General features: G+C 51.5%; 1 protein-coding gene and 1 pseudogene across 1 annotated transcript in view; both read left to right on the top strand.

Moving 5' to 3' along the window:
* The first annotated feature begins 3,799 nt into the window (after positions 1–3,799).
* The window catches only part of PITPNA (phosphatidylinositol transfer protein alpha), a 35,812-nt gene continuing 20,222 nt past the window's right edge, over positions 3,800–19,389 (top strand). The window contains exons 1-4 of the mRNA XM_019981598.2: positions 3,800–4,041; positions 7,905–7,935; positions 12,427–12,572; positions 15,794–15,885. Of these exons, the coding sequence (XP_019837157.1) occupies positions 4,022–4,041; positions 7,905–7,935; positions 12,427–12,572; positions 15,794–15,885 (289 nt within the window). The 5' untranslated portion in view covers positions 3,800–4,021. The remainder of the gene's footprint in view (positions 4,042–7,904; positions 7,936–12,426; positions 12,573–15,793; positions 15,886–19,389) is intronic.
* LOC139177820 (U6 spliceosomal RNA) lies at positions 18,442–18,542 on the top strand (annotated as a pseudogene).

Genomic DNA, 19,389 nt, shown 5'->3' with positions numbered 1-19,389 from the left:
TTCTGGCGGCAAAGCGTGGCTTATGGGATCTTAGTTCCCCAACCAGGGATTGAATGTGAACCCCAGCAGTGAAAGCACTGAGTCCTAACCACTGGGCTGTCAGGGAAGTCCCAGAACATGGCTTCTTCTAAGAGTCTTCCCTGACCACCCATCTAATACCACCTTCACTGCCCACAGTCAACTTGTTCAGCATCTTCTTAACATTCACCTCTGCTGGAAGTTGTTTCTGCATTTGTTTATATTCTGCCTAACCCCACCAAACAAGGGAAGTGAAACTGTACAACTCAGATTTGGGACCTGAGCCCACATGCTGAGACTCAAACTCGGTTAGAACTGAGACTGGGACTTAAACCCACAGTCTTTTAACTGAGATCACATAGGTCTCAGGCTTCCCTGGTGGCTCAGGGGTAAAGAATCTGCCTGCACTGCAGGAGCCATGGGTTTGATTCATGGGTTGGGACAATCCCTTGGAGAAGGAAATAGCAACCCACTCCAGTACTCTTGCCTGGAAAATCCCATGGATGGAGGAGCCTGGTAGGCTGCAGTCCATGGGGTCGCAAAGAGTCGGACACGACTGAGCGACTTCACTTTCACTTTCACTTTCATGCATTGGAGAAGGAAATGGCAACCCACTCCAGTGTTCTTGCCTGGAGAATCCCAGGGACCGGGGGACTGGTGGGCTGCTGTCTATGGGGTCACACAGAGTCAGACATGACTGAAGCGACTTAGCAGCAGCAGCAAACAACCACACCTGGTTTGAGAACTTAATGAAGCTCAGGTTCTTGATGTCTTGATGCAGAAAGAATTCAGTGGGAGACAAAATGATAGGTAAGAAGTGGATTTATTGGATTTCCCTGGTGGCACAGTGGTTAAGAATCCACCTGCCATTGCAGGGATCACGGGCTCAAGGCCTGGTCCAAGAAGATTCCACATGCCGTGGAGCAATGGCCCATGCACCACAACTACTGAGCCCCTGTGCTGCAACTACTGAAGCCCTGAGCCTAGAGCCTGTACTCCGCCGCAACAAGAGCCACCACAACGTGAAGTCCACGCACTGCAATGAAGCGTAGCCCCCACGGGCCACAACCAGAGAAAAGCCTGCACGCAGTAATGGAGACCCAACACAACTGAAAATAAAAGAGAAGTGGATTTATTTAGAGAGAAACACACTCCACAAACAGAGTGTGGGTCATCTCAGAAGGGGAGAGCTCCTGAAGTATCACATGGTAGTTTTTATGGGCTGGGTAATTTAACAGGCTAATGAGGAGGAGGATTATTCCAACTATTTGGGGGAGATTTCCAGGAATTGGGCAACTGCCCACTTTTTGGTCTTTGATGGTCAGCCTTGGAGCTGTCTAGGTACTGGTAGGTGTGCCATTAATTACAAAGGGCTTCCCTGGTGGCTCAGACAGTAAAGAATCTGCCCACAAAGCAGGAGACCTGGGTTCGATTCCTAGGTTGGGAAGATACCTTGGAGAAAGGAATGGCAACCCATTCCAGTATTCTTGCCTGGAGAATCCCATGGACAGAGGAGTCTGGCGAGCTACAGTCCATGGGGTCACAAACAGTCAAACATGACTGAATGTATAATGAATTATAATGAACACATAAGGAGGTTCAAGGTCCACCAGAAGTCCAGTCTTTAACTAGTTTTCATCATGTGCTATGTCATTCTTTTAAAGCTTGTGTCCTGCCCCCTTCCCTCCTGTTTCAGAAGGATTTTGTTTTTCTTGGTCACCCCTGTATTCTGAGTGCCTAGAACAAGGCCCAGGAGTGGGCAAAGAGTTCAATCAATATTTTACGGAGTGAATGAGTAGATGTAGTCTTCCCAACTAGACTGCAAGCTCCAGATTACTTACTTCCTGGAAAGAGCCAGCACATGGCAATTATTAAATAATTTTCTTCTAATTGATTGGTGATGAGCTAACAAGTTGGTATTCCAGGAATCTTGTGCTCAGCCTGGAGTTACCATCCTCCACCTGGGGGTGGGGGCCTTAGTTCCAACAGAAGAACTCAAAGATACTGTTTTACTGCTTCACCTTTGTTTCTGCATTCCCTCCCTTCTTGGATTAGCAACTGTTTGAATCTGCCCTTTGGAACTCAAGGAAAGGTGTACAAGGCTGCGTAACACCTGTCTCTTATAAACAGCAAACGGGAGACACAGAAAGGATCTGTCCCTGGGAGGGCCCCACAGGGTCCTGCTCCATTTTAGCCATTGTCTTCCCATCTGCAAATCTTCCTTTGTTCTCTTTTTCCTGAAGACGATGCCATCCACCCAGATTCCCAGGCCAGAAACCCAGGAAGTTTTCATCCCTCCTTTCTCACTGTCACACTCCCAGCTAATTAGTCAATAGAGTATTGCTGATTTTACCTCCTGAGTTGCTCCTGAATCCATCTCTGTCTTTCTTTCCTCCCCTTTCACCATCATTGTCTTAGTCCAACTCTACCTGGACTTCTGCAGAGGCCTCCTCACGCAGGTTCTCCCTGTTTCCTTTCCGGTTCCCTGAGTGCCCTTTTCTTCCAGCTGTCAAATACCAGACCTGCTTACAGACCTGCTTAAAATCCATAGATGCCTGCCCATGCCCTGAGGATGGACTCCAAACACCTTAGCACCCCCAGGAACTGCATACTCTGCCCGCCCCACCCCACTACAGCTCCTCAGCCCTCAAACTTTATGCAGCAGTCACTTCTTTCAGTTCCCCTGAAGTACATGCTGGCCCTCTGGCCCCCAGCCATTGCATCAACTCTGTCCCATACCTCTTCCCACCTCAGCCCCCTGCAGAGTTCAGCTTAGAACTTCTTCCTCTAGAATGCCTGTGCTGACTACACCTCCCCAGTGTGACCCCACCAAACCTGTATTTCACCTCTCACAGTCCTTTTCATCCTAACTGCCTGGCTGCCCCTCCATCCACCTACCTACCACCCCCAGGTGATCTTGAGTTCCCTAAGGGCAAGATGATATCTGCCTTGCTCACTCAAGCTTCCCTGTTGGTTCAGATGGTAAAGAATTTGCCCTGCAATGCAGGAGATCTGGGTTTAATCCCTGGGTGGGGAAGATCCCCCGGAAAATGGAATGGCAACCCACTCTCCAGTATTCTTAACTGGAGAATCCATGGACAGAGGAGCCTGGTGGGCTACAGCCATAGGATTGCAGAGTCGGACACGACTGAAATGAAACTAACACTTTCATTTCACTTGCTCACTCAACAAAAGCACAGATTTTGATGCACAGCAGACCCTCAGTAAATAACTTTTTGGATAAAGGATATTAGACTACTGACTGCAGGGTAAAAACCTCGGCCCCATCACATGCTAGCTTTGGACTTGAGCAAGTGTCTCTCTCTTACTCTTCTTTTTTTCTTGAGCTAGTCTCTTGACCTCTGCCTCCCCTTCACCTGTCAATGGGGACAGTAATAATACATTTCTGATATACAGCTGTCGTGAGGAGTCAAGCCCTTACGTGCACATAAACTTGGCCATTATTAACATTTTCTAATACAACCTTTCCTAGATCTCAAACCACACCACAGGTCAGGCCCAAACGCACAGTGGCATCTGTTCCGCCTGCAGATGAACAGTCACCCTAGGACCCTGCGGGACACCTGGGTGTCGGCGCCGCCTGCTGCTCGGGTCTTGCTTATGCGCGGACCCACCCGGGACGCGCAGGCCGCCTCGGCGGCCCACTTAAGGACGGGAGGGGGCGGGCCCGAGAAGGCTCCGCCTCCGCGCTGAGGTCAGCGCGCAGCGCGGCGCGTGACGCTCTGGTTGCCGCAGAGACGCCCCGCCCCCGCGCGGCGCTGCGGAACCGGAGCTCCGGGCGGCGTCGGCAGCGGCGCGGGAGGCGGCGAGGCCGGGGCGGCAGGAGCCGGCGCGGCGACCGCAGCGAGAGCGGCGGGGACAGAGCAGACCACGACGAAGGCGCACAGGCAGCCGGGCCAGGCCGGGCCACGGGAAGAGCGGCCGTCAGGAAGCGGGCGGGAGGCTGGACGGGCAGCAGGCAGCCGCCGAGTCGCGAAGCGACATGGTGCTGCTCAAGGAGTAGTGAGTGTCCAGCCGGCCGTGCGGAAGCGAGGAGGGAGGGAGAGTCGAGGATGACGACCAGGGAGACTGATGGCCTGGCGGAGGGGATGCTGCGGCCGGACGGGGCCCGACGGCATGGAGAGCGCTGGATGGGTTATTGGGCGGCCCAGCAGGAGCTGAGGGGACAGCCAGGGCCGGACAGGGCCGGAGGTGGGCCGAACGGGGGTGGAGAGGGAGGGATACAGCACCTGAGGTGGGGCCCAAGGGGCAGCGAGGACCGAGTAGGCCTGAAGAGAGGCTGAGGGGACAAAGAGGGCCAGGCAGGCCTGGGATGAGGTCAAGGGGACAGTGAGAGCGGGACAGGGCATGAGGAGGAATCGAGAGCGCTGGATGAGACGTGGGGTGGTCCTGGAGTGGAGGCTGAGGGAGGAAGGGGCCAGCCAGAGCTGCAGCAGTGGCAGAGAGGACCCCCAGGAGATGGAGGAGTTGTCTGAGTGGTCCAGGAACAGTTAGACAAGGGCAGACAGGGCCAGGGGTGGGGAGGGGAGTTTGGGCCAGAATACTGCCAAGGGGCCCTGGGAGATCAGGTAAGACAGCTTCTGGAATGGAGTTGAGATGATGGGTGGAGTGTGGAGGGCCACCTGGGGTGTGAGGAGTGTTGCCTTAGGCATCAGGACAAGGACTGCGTTAAGCAGACACAGGAAATGGACTAGGGAGTCCGGACCAGGCTGAGTGACAGGGGAAGGGTATGAGGAGATAGCAGGGGACTGGCCGTGTGACATGTGTCTTCAGTGCTGGACACAGAGGAGGAAGTATTCAAGGAAAAAGGATGATTGCTTGGGACTTAGGGACACTAGGGTGAGGAATTCAGAAAATATTGGGCAGGGGCTAAAGTGAGAGGATTATGATGATGGAGAGGCCCAGGGTGTTATGGAGGAAGACAGTTTGGAAAAAGTATGATTGTGAGTAAATATACATGTTGTTAGAGTTGGGGAGGTGGGGCGGGCAGGGCCAGCCTGCCTCTGGAGGATTCTCAGTCTTGGTACAAAGAGATGGGGAAATTGCTGTGACGAATTGATGTTTGTCATCAAGCCATTGACTGAGGAAAACCGGTGAAGAGTGAGGGAGTTTCTGAGTAGTGAGGGTGGGTGGGGTGGGGGGCATGAGTGACTTCTGGTAGGAATTTCAGGGAGATGGGCTTGCTCGTGAAATCCAGGGGACTGGATGACAGGTGGGGGTGTCTGGATTGCTACATCTTTCAAATATGAGACGATCCGTTCCAGAAGCTCATGGTTCCAAGTAAACATCTTAGGACTTTTCTTTTTCCCTTCTTCCAAGAGGAGAGACTGGGGACAGGGGGATGGGGAAGAGGGGAGATTGGATGTGTACGTGAAGAACTTTCAGGGAAACCATACTTCCTAGAGGGGAGGACAGGTGGACAGCATTGAGGCAGAAGCCCAGGAAGTCAGGAAGTGGGAGGTGTCCGGAAGTGGGAGATGTCGGGGTAGAGAGCAACTGGTGGACCTCACTTGGTAGCCAGGCAGGTGTGCTGAGAGCTGTTTCCATTTTGTCAGTGAAAGGACTTTGCCCCGTTCTAGCTGGCCTGCTCCTTGGAGGTGTTTAGGACATTTAGGACATAGTGTGGAGTGTTGGATAGCAAAGGGAAGAGACCTGGGTGTCATCGCAGCTTGACACCTCATCTGAAGAGCTTTATTTCGAAGTCCCTCCACTCTGTTACTTGACATCCAATCTGATGCTGATTCAGCCAGAGCTCAGAGTTTTGTGTGCTAAGGAGGAAGAATCTTGCTTGGGAAGCCAGCAAGAGGAGGGTCGGGTGCACTTTGAATTTTAATCCTGACTGTCCAGATGACAGACTTTTCCCACTGTCCTGGTTCTTTTGTCTATTCCCAGTCGAATCCTAGCATCTGTAGAAACCTGTAGTTTTTGTGCAAACGGTCAGGTAGGGAAGGGAAGGGACCTTCCGAAGAGATCTGAGCGAGTTTTGAAGAGAGAGCCTCCCCCTCCCAGTCTTTGTTCTCCTCCTCTTGAAGCCCGCCAGGGAAAGGTCCAAGGTGCCAGGGATGCAGAACCCGCTTGGCATCTGCATTTCCTTCCTGCTCAACTTGTGCCCTGAGTGTGTTCGGGCATGTGTGTGTGTGTGCATCCCTGGGTGGGGGGGAGCCCCAGAGGGGGGCATCGGAGACGCTTGGCTGTGGCTGCAGCGCTGCAGCTCTAGAGAGACTGCGAGTGAAGGTCATGCTGAAGTGAGCGAGGCTCCAGTCCCAGCCCCGCACAGCCTCTGTGGCCCCATCCTTTGCGGTTGCACCCTATTGCTGCTGAAGTGGTTTTGCTCCCAGGGAGCCAGGGAGAAGCATCTGGGTGTGCCGCTGTCTGTCACAGTGTCAGAGCATCCTGTCAGGAACTGACTGATGCAGGTCTCTTTCGGGTGGAGACTCAGTGCCCACCCAGAGTCTGAAGGTTGTCCAACACTTCCTCTCGCAGAATTCTCCTTGATTTCTGCAAATTCTTGGATGTGATTTTTTTTTTTTACCATTGTTCTTGAAGATAAAAGGTGTATTGTTTTCTAGGAAGTTTCTTCTGAGGGTGCAGAAATTGTGGCCTCCACGTTGGAAGTATTTCTCTGCGCTGTCAGCTCTCACTGATGGGAGGAGAGCACTAGGGGCAGCTTCCAAAAACCTGCAGGGTTTACGTTATTTGAGTCATTCTAGAGGAGGAGAGTTAGCCAGCAGTAGAGACTTGGAACCCATGTTATTTTTCCTGCTACTTTCCTGCTCCATGCCTTGCCTTGACTGAGATGTTTTTCTCAGACCCCTCTGGGTGCCTCTTGCTGTCTGGGGACCTTTGCAGGACTAGAGAGTAGTGAGCGGGTTATTTACCAGCCTGGAGCAAGGGTCCTGATTGGCAGAACCGTGGTCCAGGAAGGAGAGCAGAGCCCGCAAAATGCAGGAGGCTCCAGGGGCTCCCAGCTAGGGTCTGGGAATGGAGAATCTGAGTTGGGAGCTGGCTTGATTGGTAGGAATACAGCCAAGCTTTTTTGTCTCAACTCTCAGACCCCAGGGCTCTGAGCTGGGGGTTGGCCACTGCTCTGCATTACAAATGCAAGCCACCCTGAGCAGGGCCCTGGCCCTCGCACTTCTCTGTGTGTGTGGAGTTCTGACCGGTCTGGGGCTTTGCTGGTCATGGCTTCTCCATCAGGTGACTGACTGGCGGTTCCCCCAGCAAAATTGGTCGCCATGGAAATGGAGAAGAAGGAAAAGAAAGTTGGGTTGGGGTGCCTTTGGACAGCTTCTGGAGGTCAGAACACGAGTTAGGTGTCCTCTCTCAGTGGCTTTGTGGTAGTGGCTTGTAATAGCTGGCCCTGAGATGGTTGGTGCGTGCTCTTAGGGTGATTAATGCTCCGAGGAACTTGGCCCCTTCCTTACTTTTCATGTTGAGGGCTGCTGTTGGGAGGTGGGGTCCCCAGAGATGTCAGTCTCCAGGGTCTGCTTGTTTGGGCCTGAATCCCCATCTTGGCTTCGGAGTATACAGGGATGGATCCTCCTGTGTTAACAGAGAGAGGCAGACTCATCAGCAAGTCTTGTTGGGGAAGGTATTTGTCGGGGAGAGGGAGGAGAAGACAGCTCCAAACATGAGCCAGAGGCCTAGGAAGTGCCTGGTGAGGGGATGGGTGTGTGCTGAATCGCAGGGCTCTGAATGGGGTGCCAGAAGGGACCGAGGGTCCCAGCCTTGAAGCACTCAGGAGGCCATTCTCTGCTGGGGTTCTGACAGTGAGTGCAGTGTCATGGGCAGCAACACATTCAGTACCGTTCCAGGACGATGCTTTCAGAGCCCCAGGCTGACCCTCTGTTTTCCTTCTCTTGCAGTCGAGTCATCCTACCTGTGTCTGTAGAGGAGGTAAGTCCTTTTCCTCTTTTTATCCAGAGTTGGAGATGCTTGCTTGTGACCCTCAGCTCAGCTGGGCTCCAGGCAGCCCTCACGAGTATTGTCGCATGGTTTTCGTGTTTGTCCTAGCATGGAGATAGTCAGTACTCAGTGTGAATTTTCCTGGTGCGTTTTTCAGTTGCAGGAAGGCACTTAATGTATCTGACCAACTGTGTGTGACCTGCCTCAAGCTGTTGGCCAGCAAGATAACTGTGGATAGACACAAAACCAGCCCCCACCCCCTACCTGCTGGAACTCTGCCCGTCTGGGGACATGTTACTGAGGAGATTAAGGACGTGCATTTCTGAGACCTCTGTGACTTGACAGGGAGGCCTGCCTGGCCCTCTCTGGTTGTGCAGCAGACCAGCAGGGCTGAAATCTCCGAGGCTCTTCCTCGCCACACTTAGGTGACTGCGAAGAAGGCTGAGGCTAGAACCCTCCTTTTACGGAGGGCAGGGAATGATAAATGGGCTTGGCTTGGCCTCTGTCCTTTTATGGTTCTTGGGCCCGACGTCCCCGTGAATGGCAATCTGGCAGGATTGACCTCATGAAGGTTCATAGGCCGAGCTGACTCAGAGTCGGCCTCCGGAACAGCAGAACACTGCCCCGGAGCCTCCCTCGTCCCGCCCTTCCTCTGAACTTCGTTCACGCTCCTCTCCCAGCTCAGCCTTGTTCTTTGATCCCTTCGGAACCACCAGAGCCCCCAGCTTCCAGCTGAGCTAAACTTCGGGTGAAGCTGCTCAGCCACAGTGCTGCCCACAGCCGCTCTTCACTGCAGTGTCAGCTCCCTTGAGCACTTCCACCTGGTTCCACATATGAAATGGTCCTTTGCAAATTGAGACCGGGCCAACAGAGCTCGCAGCACACTTGAGATGAGAGGGAGGGTGGGCAGGCATCAGCCCCCCGGGGTGGGCTGCATCTCTGTTGAGAGCTATAGGAACCTGGGGGAGGGCTCAGAGGTGGACCTCGGACACAACAGGGGAGTTCCGGGAGAGGAGGATACGAGAAATGAGACTTGAGAGGCTGGGCGAGGGGGTGGCTGGGTGGATGCTGTGACCCCTGAGATGTACTGGGGGCCTGGGAATCATGTGCCTGGGCTGATAGCTGTTGGCTTGGAGGGTGGGGGGCGGTCCCTGCTAACCCATCTCTTTTGGGGTCCTTGTTCTCTTTATGAAAAATAGCAAGTGATGATTTTCCAAACCAGGAGACCAGGCAAGAAGGCCCAGCATGTCACTTGCCCTGAAACTCTGCTGTTGGGGGTCTGGTGACTCCCTCTCTGCTGTACAGCAGGGTCCCATACCCCAGTGAGGCAAACGTCCCCTGGAAATTCAAGAGCGCCTCAGAGTGGCATTTAGGGGTGAAACGGATCTTTTCTTACAGGGAGTTTCTCGACTTTAATGACAAGTGGGAGTGTCTGAGCGAGGTGGCAGATGCAGGAGGGCCAGCACTTGTCTAGGGCAGCTCTGGGCTGATTGCTCATGGTGGGGCCACGAAGGGCGGGAAAGGGGAAGACACCTTGAGAGCGTCTGCAATTGCTGGTTTTCAGTTTGCAGTGGCTTGTTTGTTGTTTTTTTTTTTGGAGCCTTGAGGAAGTGGTGAGGTGGGGTGAACCAAGCCTGAAAGCAGAAGCTTAGGAAGTAAGCACAGGTCGGGATTTCATCTGTAAGCCTGATGATGGTCAACCCGTTCCCAGCCAGAAACCACCAATGAGGAAGCGGTGCTTGGCCTGTGTCAGGTTGAAGCAGGAGCTGCTCTTTGGTTGGCTGAACCTTAGTTCCAGAAGATCAGAAAATCTTGGGTGGGGAAGCCCTAGAAGAAATAAATAATGACCAGTCTTCCCAGAGTCTTTATTGATAACCCGTCCTGACTGGAAACAGCCCAGTGTCACGTGGCAGTTGGATTCACTTCCCAATTGGAGGCCCTTGGAGCTTTATCATTTGGGAAGGGGAAGAGAAGAGAGAAGACCCTGTCTTCATGACCATCCCGATGGCTTGAGTCAATGTTTGGGGTGAAATCGGGTGTGGCTGGCCAGAGCCTTTGGCCTAACTGGGCAGGATTTCTAGATGCTCCGCAGCAGAGCCAGAGAGCCCTGGTCCTTTAACGTGCTATGTCCGCCAGCGGTTTCTTACTCGGTCCCGCCCGCCTTTTCCCCCTCCTGTGGATAGGGCTGTTTTACTTCTCCTTTCCAGAGATGCACGGCACCAGGCCCCTTTGGTACCTGGCTTGGCAGGGCCATGGGGGTGGGAGCAACAGCTGCGCTGTTTTTCATGACATGTTCCAGGCCCACCCACCGCATCTTCCCGGGCTCCCACTTCCAGATTTTCCAGTGTGGTGGGGCCTCTGTTTTCCTTAGTTCTTAGGAGCAAAGGAGCAGCTCTCCAGGGCAGGGAGCAGTGTTCTGGGCCAGAGGAGGCTGCAGTCCTGGTCTCCCCAAGGCTCTTTATCTGATTTAATGTTCTGACCCCAGCCCCCGCCTCTATGCCATCAGAGTCTGGCTGCTTTCTGTTTTTGCAGGGTGTGGAGCCCCGATGCCAAAGGGAACCCTCTGATATGAAAAGTGTCCCTCGCTGGTGGCTTGTGGAGGCCAGTCTTGCTCACCCCTTTGGATTAACAAAACCGCCTTCACATGTCTCATTGGGATTAAAGGATCAGAATATCAAGAGAGATTAAAAGGGAAAGATGCCAGCCCAGCACACTGATCCTCTTAGAGCCTGCCCTCTGATTCCTGCAGCTGAAGAGGAACCAAACGAAGGGGATTAGTCAATGCGTGGGCCCCTCCCCAGGCAGCACCACCAGCCAGCAACCCAGTCCCCTCTACCAGGCCCTTTCCCCAGCCTGCCCTTCAGGATTGCTGAGTCAGTGGTTGGATGTTCTCATGACTCTGAAACAGACTCACTGCTGCTGCTTAGGATCCCTGGCTAAGCCAAACCCTGACCCACTTGATAGGGGTTTTCATGGACGCCCCTGTTAGGGGTTGGACTTGGAAAGGCACCGGGACAGCTTGGGGCTCTGTGGGGGCATTGAGGCAGCCTGGATGTAACTCTGGAGTAGCAAGGTCAAGGTGACTGGCTCTCACCCAGATGTGCCTCTTCACGGGATCAACTGAGCCTTGCTGGTTTGCTTGGGTCTTTCCTTGGCAACTTGTACTGTGTCTTTGCTTTGGAAGGTGGGTTCTCTCGCGGTGAACAGTGAGTCCTGGTGTGCTGCTTCACCTCACAGGTTTTGCCCAGAAATGTCCCTGCGGAGCTCGGGAGGCTGCCGGCTAGAGCGGCCTTCCAAGGCTGAGGCGGAGCGGGGGAAGCCGCACTGCTCCTTGCTGCTGCACACAGTAGCTTCCACGGTGGCTGCCCAGAGACACAGCTTTTCTGCTTTAATCTCAAGGAGAGAAAGACCTTTGTCTTTCGCTCCCGGGAGTACCAGGAGCTTGGGGAGGGAGTGTGGAGGGGTGAGGCAATCTCGATCCCCACCTCTCCCCCAAACTGTAATCAAGTACCTTTCTCTCTTTTCCTCGTCCTCCCTAAACTGCTGTGGCTCGTGGCATTGGCCATGACAGGGAAGAGGCATCCCTTGGTATAGGTGTAACTTCCTGCTTTAACAGCTGCTGTTTGTTCTCTTCTCACCTTGTTTTCCCCTCTAAACAGAAGGGCCAGGCCTGGGCACTGCCCGGGTCATTGGCCCTCATACCGTGTTGTCCTGAGGGGATCAGAGGAGGCCAGCAATCTTGACTGGTGACTTGATAGGGTGGCATGTGACCCAAATAAAGGAAAACTAGGCTTTGGGCACCTAGTAAGTGCCAACCTAGAGGGTGCATCTGGCCAGCACCGTGGGATAGGAATCTGTGCTATGGAATACGAGAAGCAGGGCACTTGCTTCAGCCCTACCAGGAATCAGGAAAGCATCAGGAGATTTGGTTGCCTGCAAGACTTCTCCCTGAGGTGCTGGCAGGGGAGGAGGGGCCCAGTGCTGGAGCGGAAGCAAAAAGATGAGCCCGGGTGACAGCAGGGGTTGTGGATTTCACGGAGCATTGGGTGCGTTTGTTCACAGAAAGTCACGTCTGTTAAGGGGGATGGGATAAAGAGACTTCTAGCAACCAGCCCGATCTTGTTTGGGAATCTGGGACCAGAGTCAGACACAGAGCAAAAACTACCTTGGATTCTATAATCTATTTTCTGGATAGTGGTATGAAATGAAGTATATTCACCTGCCTCCTTAAACCTTGAAGGAGGATGTGAAAAAGGGAAGGATGAAATTAGACACCTCTGACGGGTAAAGAAGGGGCACAGAGCAGCGTTGTCAGTGGCTCTGGGGGAGATTTGGACCAGGCCACGTTAGGAACTACGGGATGAGCCCCCGGATTCAGGGATCCCAGAGCCATCTCAGTGGACAGCTCCCGGCAACAGGACTCTGTGCAGCCCTCAAGAAGATTCTGGGTTGGCAGTAACTCCCCTCTCTGTGTTCCTTCAGTATCAAGTAGGGCAGCTGTATTCTGTGGCTGAGGCCAGCAAAAATGAAACGGGTGGTGGTGAAGGCGTGGAGGTCCTGGTGAACGAGCCCTATGAGAAGGACGGCGAGAAAGGCCAATACACGCACAAGATCTACCACTTACAGAGGTAGGTGCCCGCGGCAGAGCCAGGGTGGGGCCTGCTGTCAGAGCGCAGACGGCGGCCCATTGCGGGTGTTTGTAGTGTTGGCTGGTTACTCAAGTTGTTTCACCTGTGACAGTGGGTAGAGGTGGTTCTTCTTTGCTCTTTTAAGGGCTGTTCTGTTTGTTTTTAAAGTGTTACTTGCCCCATCAGGCTCCTAGTCCCTAGAAGGGATAGTGCTTATCTTCTTGTGGGCCCTTTCATTGTCTGTGAGTACAAAGAATGTGTGTGTGTGTGTAAGTGGGTGTTCATTTCCTTTATTGTTATGTTATCTGACAGAGATGGGATCTCTTCTTTCTTTTCTTATCATGGCTGTTTCACTGTCAGCATATTTGGCCTCTTTTAAAGCACATGCAGTCTACGAACAGACGTGCTGGCAGTGGTTTTGCCAATCTTGAAATAAATTTACCGTTATTTCCACATGTTCATAGGCAGTCCTCCACTAAAACTCCTTCTGCACAGATCCTGTGATATGTTTAGTATGTGTAAATCTATAATAAATTGTGCCTAAAAGTAGAATTGTGGCTTCAGATAGTGTTTTAAAATTCTGATGTTATAAAATCGGGTCCTGGAGAAATTTTGGTACCTCTCTTTACCTTGAAGCTGTTAAGTATTTAAAAGTATTGCACAAACTGATTTGGGTACCAGAATCCGTTGCAAATCACACAATTGCTGAATCCCTAACCAAGACAGTAATATTTTCGTAAACTGTAAACTGGCCCAAAAGAACGTTGAAAGTCATAGTAAACTTAGACCAGCTCAAGTGGATGCTGAATCAAGCTTGTTTTAGAAGCGACCCACTGCTGGAAAAAATAAGCCTTCAATTTCTTTTTACAATTGTGGTAAGATGTACACAACACAAGATTCACTGTTTTTACCATTTTAAGTTAAGTGGCATTAAGTACGTTCGCATTGCTGTGCAACATAGACCTGAACCTTAATCTCTAGTCAGTTCAACTGAACAAAGCAGTTCCATTTTCATTTGGTAAAATTGCTAATTGAAGTCTGCTCTAGGGATGTAGAAGCGCCAGCCCGGGGGCTGGTCCACGGTTCTGTGAGTGCCGGAGCGTGCAGAGCAGCGCTGAAGTGGGGGAGGAAATCTCACCACGATCCCACTTCCTCGCCATTGTGCTCTTTTCCCTCTACGCCTCCCCTTCGACCTTTGAGCTGACTGCCTACCCATTCTTTCTGAGCCATTGATGAGAGTTAGGCTCAGGACAAACCTTCCTTGTAGTGCGTTTGTATTGGGTTGGCCAAAAAGTTCATTTGGGTTTTTCCATAAGGTGCTGCAGAAAAACCCAACAAACTTTTTGGCCAGCCCAACATTTTTTAATGAGAACTTTGAAAAGACATAGTGAGGCTGGTAGGAGGGACCAGTTGGTTCCTCGAGACGTAGTCGAGGAAGGTCTACATGTAGAGCGTAGGCCCTGTCTCACCCTCTTCCTTATGGAGAGGGTAGAAGCTTTGAGCCTGCCTACCACTAGTCTTTTTATTGGCTAGGTCATGCAGCTTATGGAGAGTTAGTCCCCCAACCAGGGATTGAACCCGGGTCCACAGCAGTGAAAGCCCATGTCCTAACCACTTCACCACCAGGGAATTCCACCCCCACCACTGCTGTTAACCGCAAGACACCCAACTGCTATAAAAAGAAAACTAAAACCAAACCAACAGTGCTGTGTACCATGGCCACCTCTCCTCATAAGGACCAAAGCCTTCCTGTCAGCTGTTAGTCTTCCCGGTCAAAAACCATGGGTTCACCACACCCTCTACCTTCTTCATCATATCACATCAAGTCCTTTTGAGTCCATGTCCTTGGTTATATCAGCGTTTCTCTTTCCTTCCAGTCTCTTGTCTGGATTATTTGCCACTCCGCACAGCTCCTAGTATTCTGTCCAGATCTGTTGCTCCCCAGCTTTAGAGCTATAGATGGCCCTTTGCCCCCGGGACAAAGTCCATCCTCTGTGGTGTAGATGCAGGATCTTCTGTGGCTCAGCCTCTGCTAGTTCTCCTGTGTTCCCCACCTTATGCCTTATGCCAGTTGCTCTGAACTTCTCTCTCTTCCCCCCAGCTTTTCCCATCCCACCCCCGTCCTCTTGTCTAGCTCAGCCCTACCCACTCACGACTCTGTGTTTTCACATAAACCTTCCTCTCCCTGGGGAACCTCCCCATTCATGTGTCCTCACAGTGCTCTGCCTGATTAGTTCCACTCCGCACTAGAACGGAAGCTCCCCGAGGACAGGGGCCACGGCTGCGTGATGTGTGCGTGTGTCCTGTGCCTGGCACACGCAGACACCTGAATGAGTATGGCTGTGAGTGAGTGGGTCTCAGGGGACTGCTCTCTCTGTTCGAAGTTTGCTCTCTCCTGGGGGTAGCTCATCTTTCTGAGGCCTCAGGCACCAAAGCTGATGAGGTTATTGGCACCTGCTAAACTGCATAGATTACCAGTTAAAAACTAAGGTAGAGGAGGATTTCCCTGGTGGACCAGTGACTGAAACTCCACACTCCCAATGCAGGGGGCCCAGGTTCAGTCCCTGGCCAGGAAACTAGATCCCACGTGCCACAACTAAGACTCAATGCAGCCAAATAAATATTTTTAAAAAACTAATAACACTAAGGCAGAGGAATATACATACCTTAAAAAAAATAAAAAGTGCTCATACTTTATATACCTGTTGTTCTGTAACTTGAGATAAGAAATTATTTTGTCCTGAAAGGCAGGATGGCCCTGGGGCCCTCCTGGCCACTAGAACTGACCCCAGCATATCAGATCATCTTGGATCCCCTATTCCAAGTCGGTCAGCCAGTCATTCTGGTCCAGTCTCAGAGACGTCTCATCCTTGCAGGGTGTAGTGTCGTGCCCTGGGCCCAGTGAGCTCTGGAAGGGTGTGTAACGATAGCGTGGGGACTGATGAGCCACGGCAGGTAGCCTGGGGCCTCATCCGCTGTGCTGTTCCTGCCAGGTCATGGGGCAGGTTGCAGATGCATGTTAGTAGCCAGCGGAGCTGGGGTGTCGGGCTCTGACTGCTGGCTCTTCGCATGCAACCAGAGTAACCTCCTGGTCTCGTGAGAACTAGAGTGTCAACTCCCCAGTGAAGAGACTGGAACTGTGCCCTGGAGGGTGTACCACAGAAGCCCACTGTCTTTAACTCTCTCCCCCTTTTCTCTTCATAACCCTTTTCTCACTACAGCAAAGTGCCCACGTTTGTTCGAATGCTGGCCCCAGAGGGAGCCCTCAATATACATGAAAAAGCATGGAATGCCTACCCTTACTGCAGAACCGGTGAGTACAGCCCCCGCCGCGCCGTGGATGTGTAGTTAAGTAGGCCCTGAGTGGCAGTGAGTTGGGGTGTGTCTCCCGCCTCCATTTTCCAGATTAAGCCAGTGCAAGGATGAGCTTGGGGTCTTTCTTCAGGCTGGTGGTGAGCGGCAGTGTCGCCTAGTGCAGTTTGGCAGCCAGCTGGGTGGGAACCACCAAGGAGCCCCGGCCCAAGATGCACAGAACCAGTCCCTCCTATTTGGGGATAGTATGATAATTGTGATTTTTTTTACTCATTACAAAAGTAATGTCCTCTGGGTAAGTTTCGGAGAATACATACAAACATAAGAAAGTAATCACCCATGATCCTTCCGTTTTCTAGTCGCTGTTAACATTTTAGTGTCTTTCTGTCTAATCCTTTTTAAAAATGCTTTTATATACGTGTGTGTGTGTGTGTGTGTGTGTGTGTGTGTGTGTGTAAAGCCTCCAGACGTGTTTTCCAGACAAATTGTGGGTCAAATGTTACTAATTATTAGCTTGCCCGTTTTTACTCAGTAGATGGAAAACCTATTTTCTGTCACTATCTATAGTCTATTTTTAAAAATTGGTTAATGGTTGCACAGAATTCCATTGTTTGAACATGCTAGGGTCTTTTTACACCCCTCCCTTAGTGTTAGATGCTGAAGTTTCCAGCCTTAATGGTATATATTCACGTTTGGCTTGAAAAGCAACTGTGAGGTTCAGGGACTCTGGAGAGAGGCCATCCAGGACGTCCCTGGCGGTCCGGCGGTTAGCACTGCGTGCTGCCACTGCAAGGGTCATGGGCTCAATCCCTGGTCGTAGGAAGTAAGATCCTGCATGCCATGTGGCCAAAAGATTCTTTTTTTAAAAAAAGAGAGGGGCAGTCATAGGAAAGAGCCTGTTAGGGTTACCTTCTTGCCCGGGTGAAAGACCAGGCTTATACACCAGAAAACATAGCAAGGAAAACCTTGATATTATTGGAGAAGTGTTGAAATAAGCCCAATATGTGATGACAAAGGATTCAGAAACAGCTATCCCCCAAGTATGTTACGTAACACCTGCCATCCGCACACCAGATTTGAGGAGGGGAGGCCCAGCAAGAGGGAGATCACTGGTAAGAGCCATGAGTCAGCGCCTTCCACTCGACCAGCATGTTCTATAGTTGAAGGAGGGAGTGGGAGTGGAAGGCTTCTCTTAATCTTCACTAGTCTCGTCTCTGGGTTTTCTATTCTAGACATTCTGGGATTCCCTTTTCAAAATTCCTAAGTCTTGAGGGTTGTTTTGAAGCAGACCTCTTGGACAGCCCATGCTGTTACTGATGCATATCCTCGGTGGGGGTTCCCTCCAGGTCCCTGGAACTTGACTGTGAGTTACGAGGATTTCCCTCCAGCCGGTCTGCATCTGTTGGTGAAGACAGTCTGGCTGTGGGGTCCTCCTGCCAGCCTCTGCTTACATGTACTATGACACTTATCTTCTCATTTGTGGGGACCCAGCACTCCCTAGATTGTATCTGATGAGGAAAATTGTGTGGTCCTCATCCTGTTCAGGGAATGACTGCCATCTAGAAACAGGGTCATTGCTCTCTGGTCCTTGTTCACTCGAGAACCTTGTATCAGGAGATGCTCAGTCATTGGTGGGGCCTGGCATGTGTAATGCCTAGAGTTTTATTGCTATAGCTGAAAACGCAAACATCGCTGTTCCCTAAGCATCAGACAGGACGCTGTTCAATTCTTGGAAAAGGGGCACACACACACTTTCCTAAAAGACACACAGTGTGCGCCGTGGCTGGGTGCGGCTGGTCTGGGGCCAAGGGTGAGTTTTCCTGATGTCTCAGAGAGCTGCACTGAGCATGCATCATAAGAACCTTAGCCAACTTGGCATAAAGGAGGCAAGCGGGTAGTGTGGACTGCTGCATGCCCGGGGCGGGGTTCTGGGTTCACAGCTTGTGCCCGCTGAGCCGCTGCTGCCCTCTATGTAGGTCTGGGGAGAGTGAGCTACAGCTGACGGGCATTTTTCTAGACGCCTTATGTTCATTAGCATCTTGTTCTGATCCATGGCCAAAAGAAGAAAACCAATTTCTAAATACCCCACGGAGAGGAGAGGCAGGCAGTGAGGGAGAGGAGGTTGGCTTCTTCAGTGGGTGCTGACTTTACATTCAGAACCCACCATCATGCAGTATGAGTGCTTGAATCTTAGATCTGTTCAGTTAGACATGGGTCTTTTAAAAGAGCTCTGAACAAGGAAGGCTGTGTCCAGTTCCCGCTGGGGACTGGTGGGAGAAAGATTATTAGTTCAGAACTCTTAGGCTGGCCTAAGCAGATCAGAGTTGAAGTGAGAGGGATAATGGGGCGTGGAGCAAAATTCCACATGCCTTTTGGAAGGTTCTGACCTTGTTCTGAGTAGAAGGAAGATGGATTTGCAATATTCTACTTGTTCTCAGCTCTTTCTGTCCTCTTAACCTTATTTCTCTCTATTTCTTATCCCCCGATGCTCATGAGTTGGGACATGAGCAGAGGGTAAGATGGGCCTGGGCCTGTAAATGATAGCAGGAAGAGACACTTGCTTTTAACAGCACATAGACTAAAACTTGAATGATTCTGAGTTTAGCATGGCCCCTGTGCAAGGATGACACGCAAATTCATGAAGCACTCCATGAAAAAAGGAAAGAAAGTAGGAAGAGGGAAATAAATATTTCTCCTCCTGCCTCTCCCTCTAACCTTAACCCTGTCTGAATACAATTTCAATAAAGACATAGTTTTGGGAGGATTTCTGTTGTTTTTTTTTTTTTTTTGCTACACCACACAGCATGTGGGATCTTAGTTCCCTGTCTTGGGGTTGAACCTATGCCCCTTGCCTTGGAAGCATGGGAAGGACCTTACTGGTCTCATTGGAGAGCCCTGTTTTCCAACTGCAGAGAGTTTACTGAGGCTCTTCCAGACTACCTAGGGTTGCAGTTTGAAGAAAAGAGAACTGTCTGAGTGCAGAGGTGTTTGGAAGCAGGGAGGCTGGAAAAGATTAGGGAGGATTGTCTGTTCACCCATGTTAGCATGAAAGGCCATTAAACGGGGGTCATCACCCTTGTACATTCACAATTTGTCAGAACTGAGTGGATCTGCTTCTCAGGATCCTAGAAAGAGCTGATATCCAAAGGTATCCCCCACCCCCGCCCTCCCCGAAATGCCAAAATATTAAGTTATACTGAAATACAGAATGACTAATGAAACCAGATATTCCTGTTTGCCAAGTAGGACTTTCTTCCCTTGTGGGCTCATCCACTCGGGAAACCAAATTCCAGCGTGTAGTGGTGAACATCATCCACTTGCTTAAGTGATCAGACCCTTGTGTGTATCGATCAGCACATTCCATCCCGGCAGAGGCCAAACTAGAAAGCTGCTCGGGGAGCATAGACTCAGAATCAGGTGGTTTGTTGGAGAACCCTGGTGACGCGTGTCATCAGGCCAGGCCAACCTGAACTCAGGGTGGGGCTGCTAGACAGGCCTCGTACAG

The sequence above is a fragment of the Bos indicus genome, chromosome 19 (genome assembly GCF_029378745.1).
Source record: "Bos indicus isolate NIAB-ARS_2022 breed Sahiwal x Tharparkar chromosome 19, NIAB-ARS_B.indTharparkar_mat_pri_1.0, whole genome shotgun sequence".
In the NCBI taxonomy this organism is placed as follows: Eukaryota; Metazoa; Chordata; class Mammalia; order Artiodactyla; family Bovidae; genus Bos; species Bos indicus.
The sequence above is the reverse complement of the archived record's forward strand: the minus strand, read 5'-3'. Positions and strand labels throughout refer to the sequence as shown.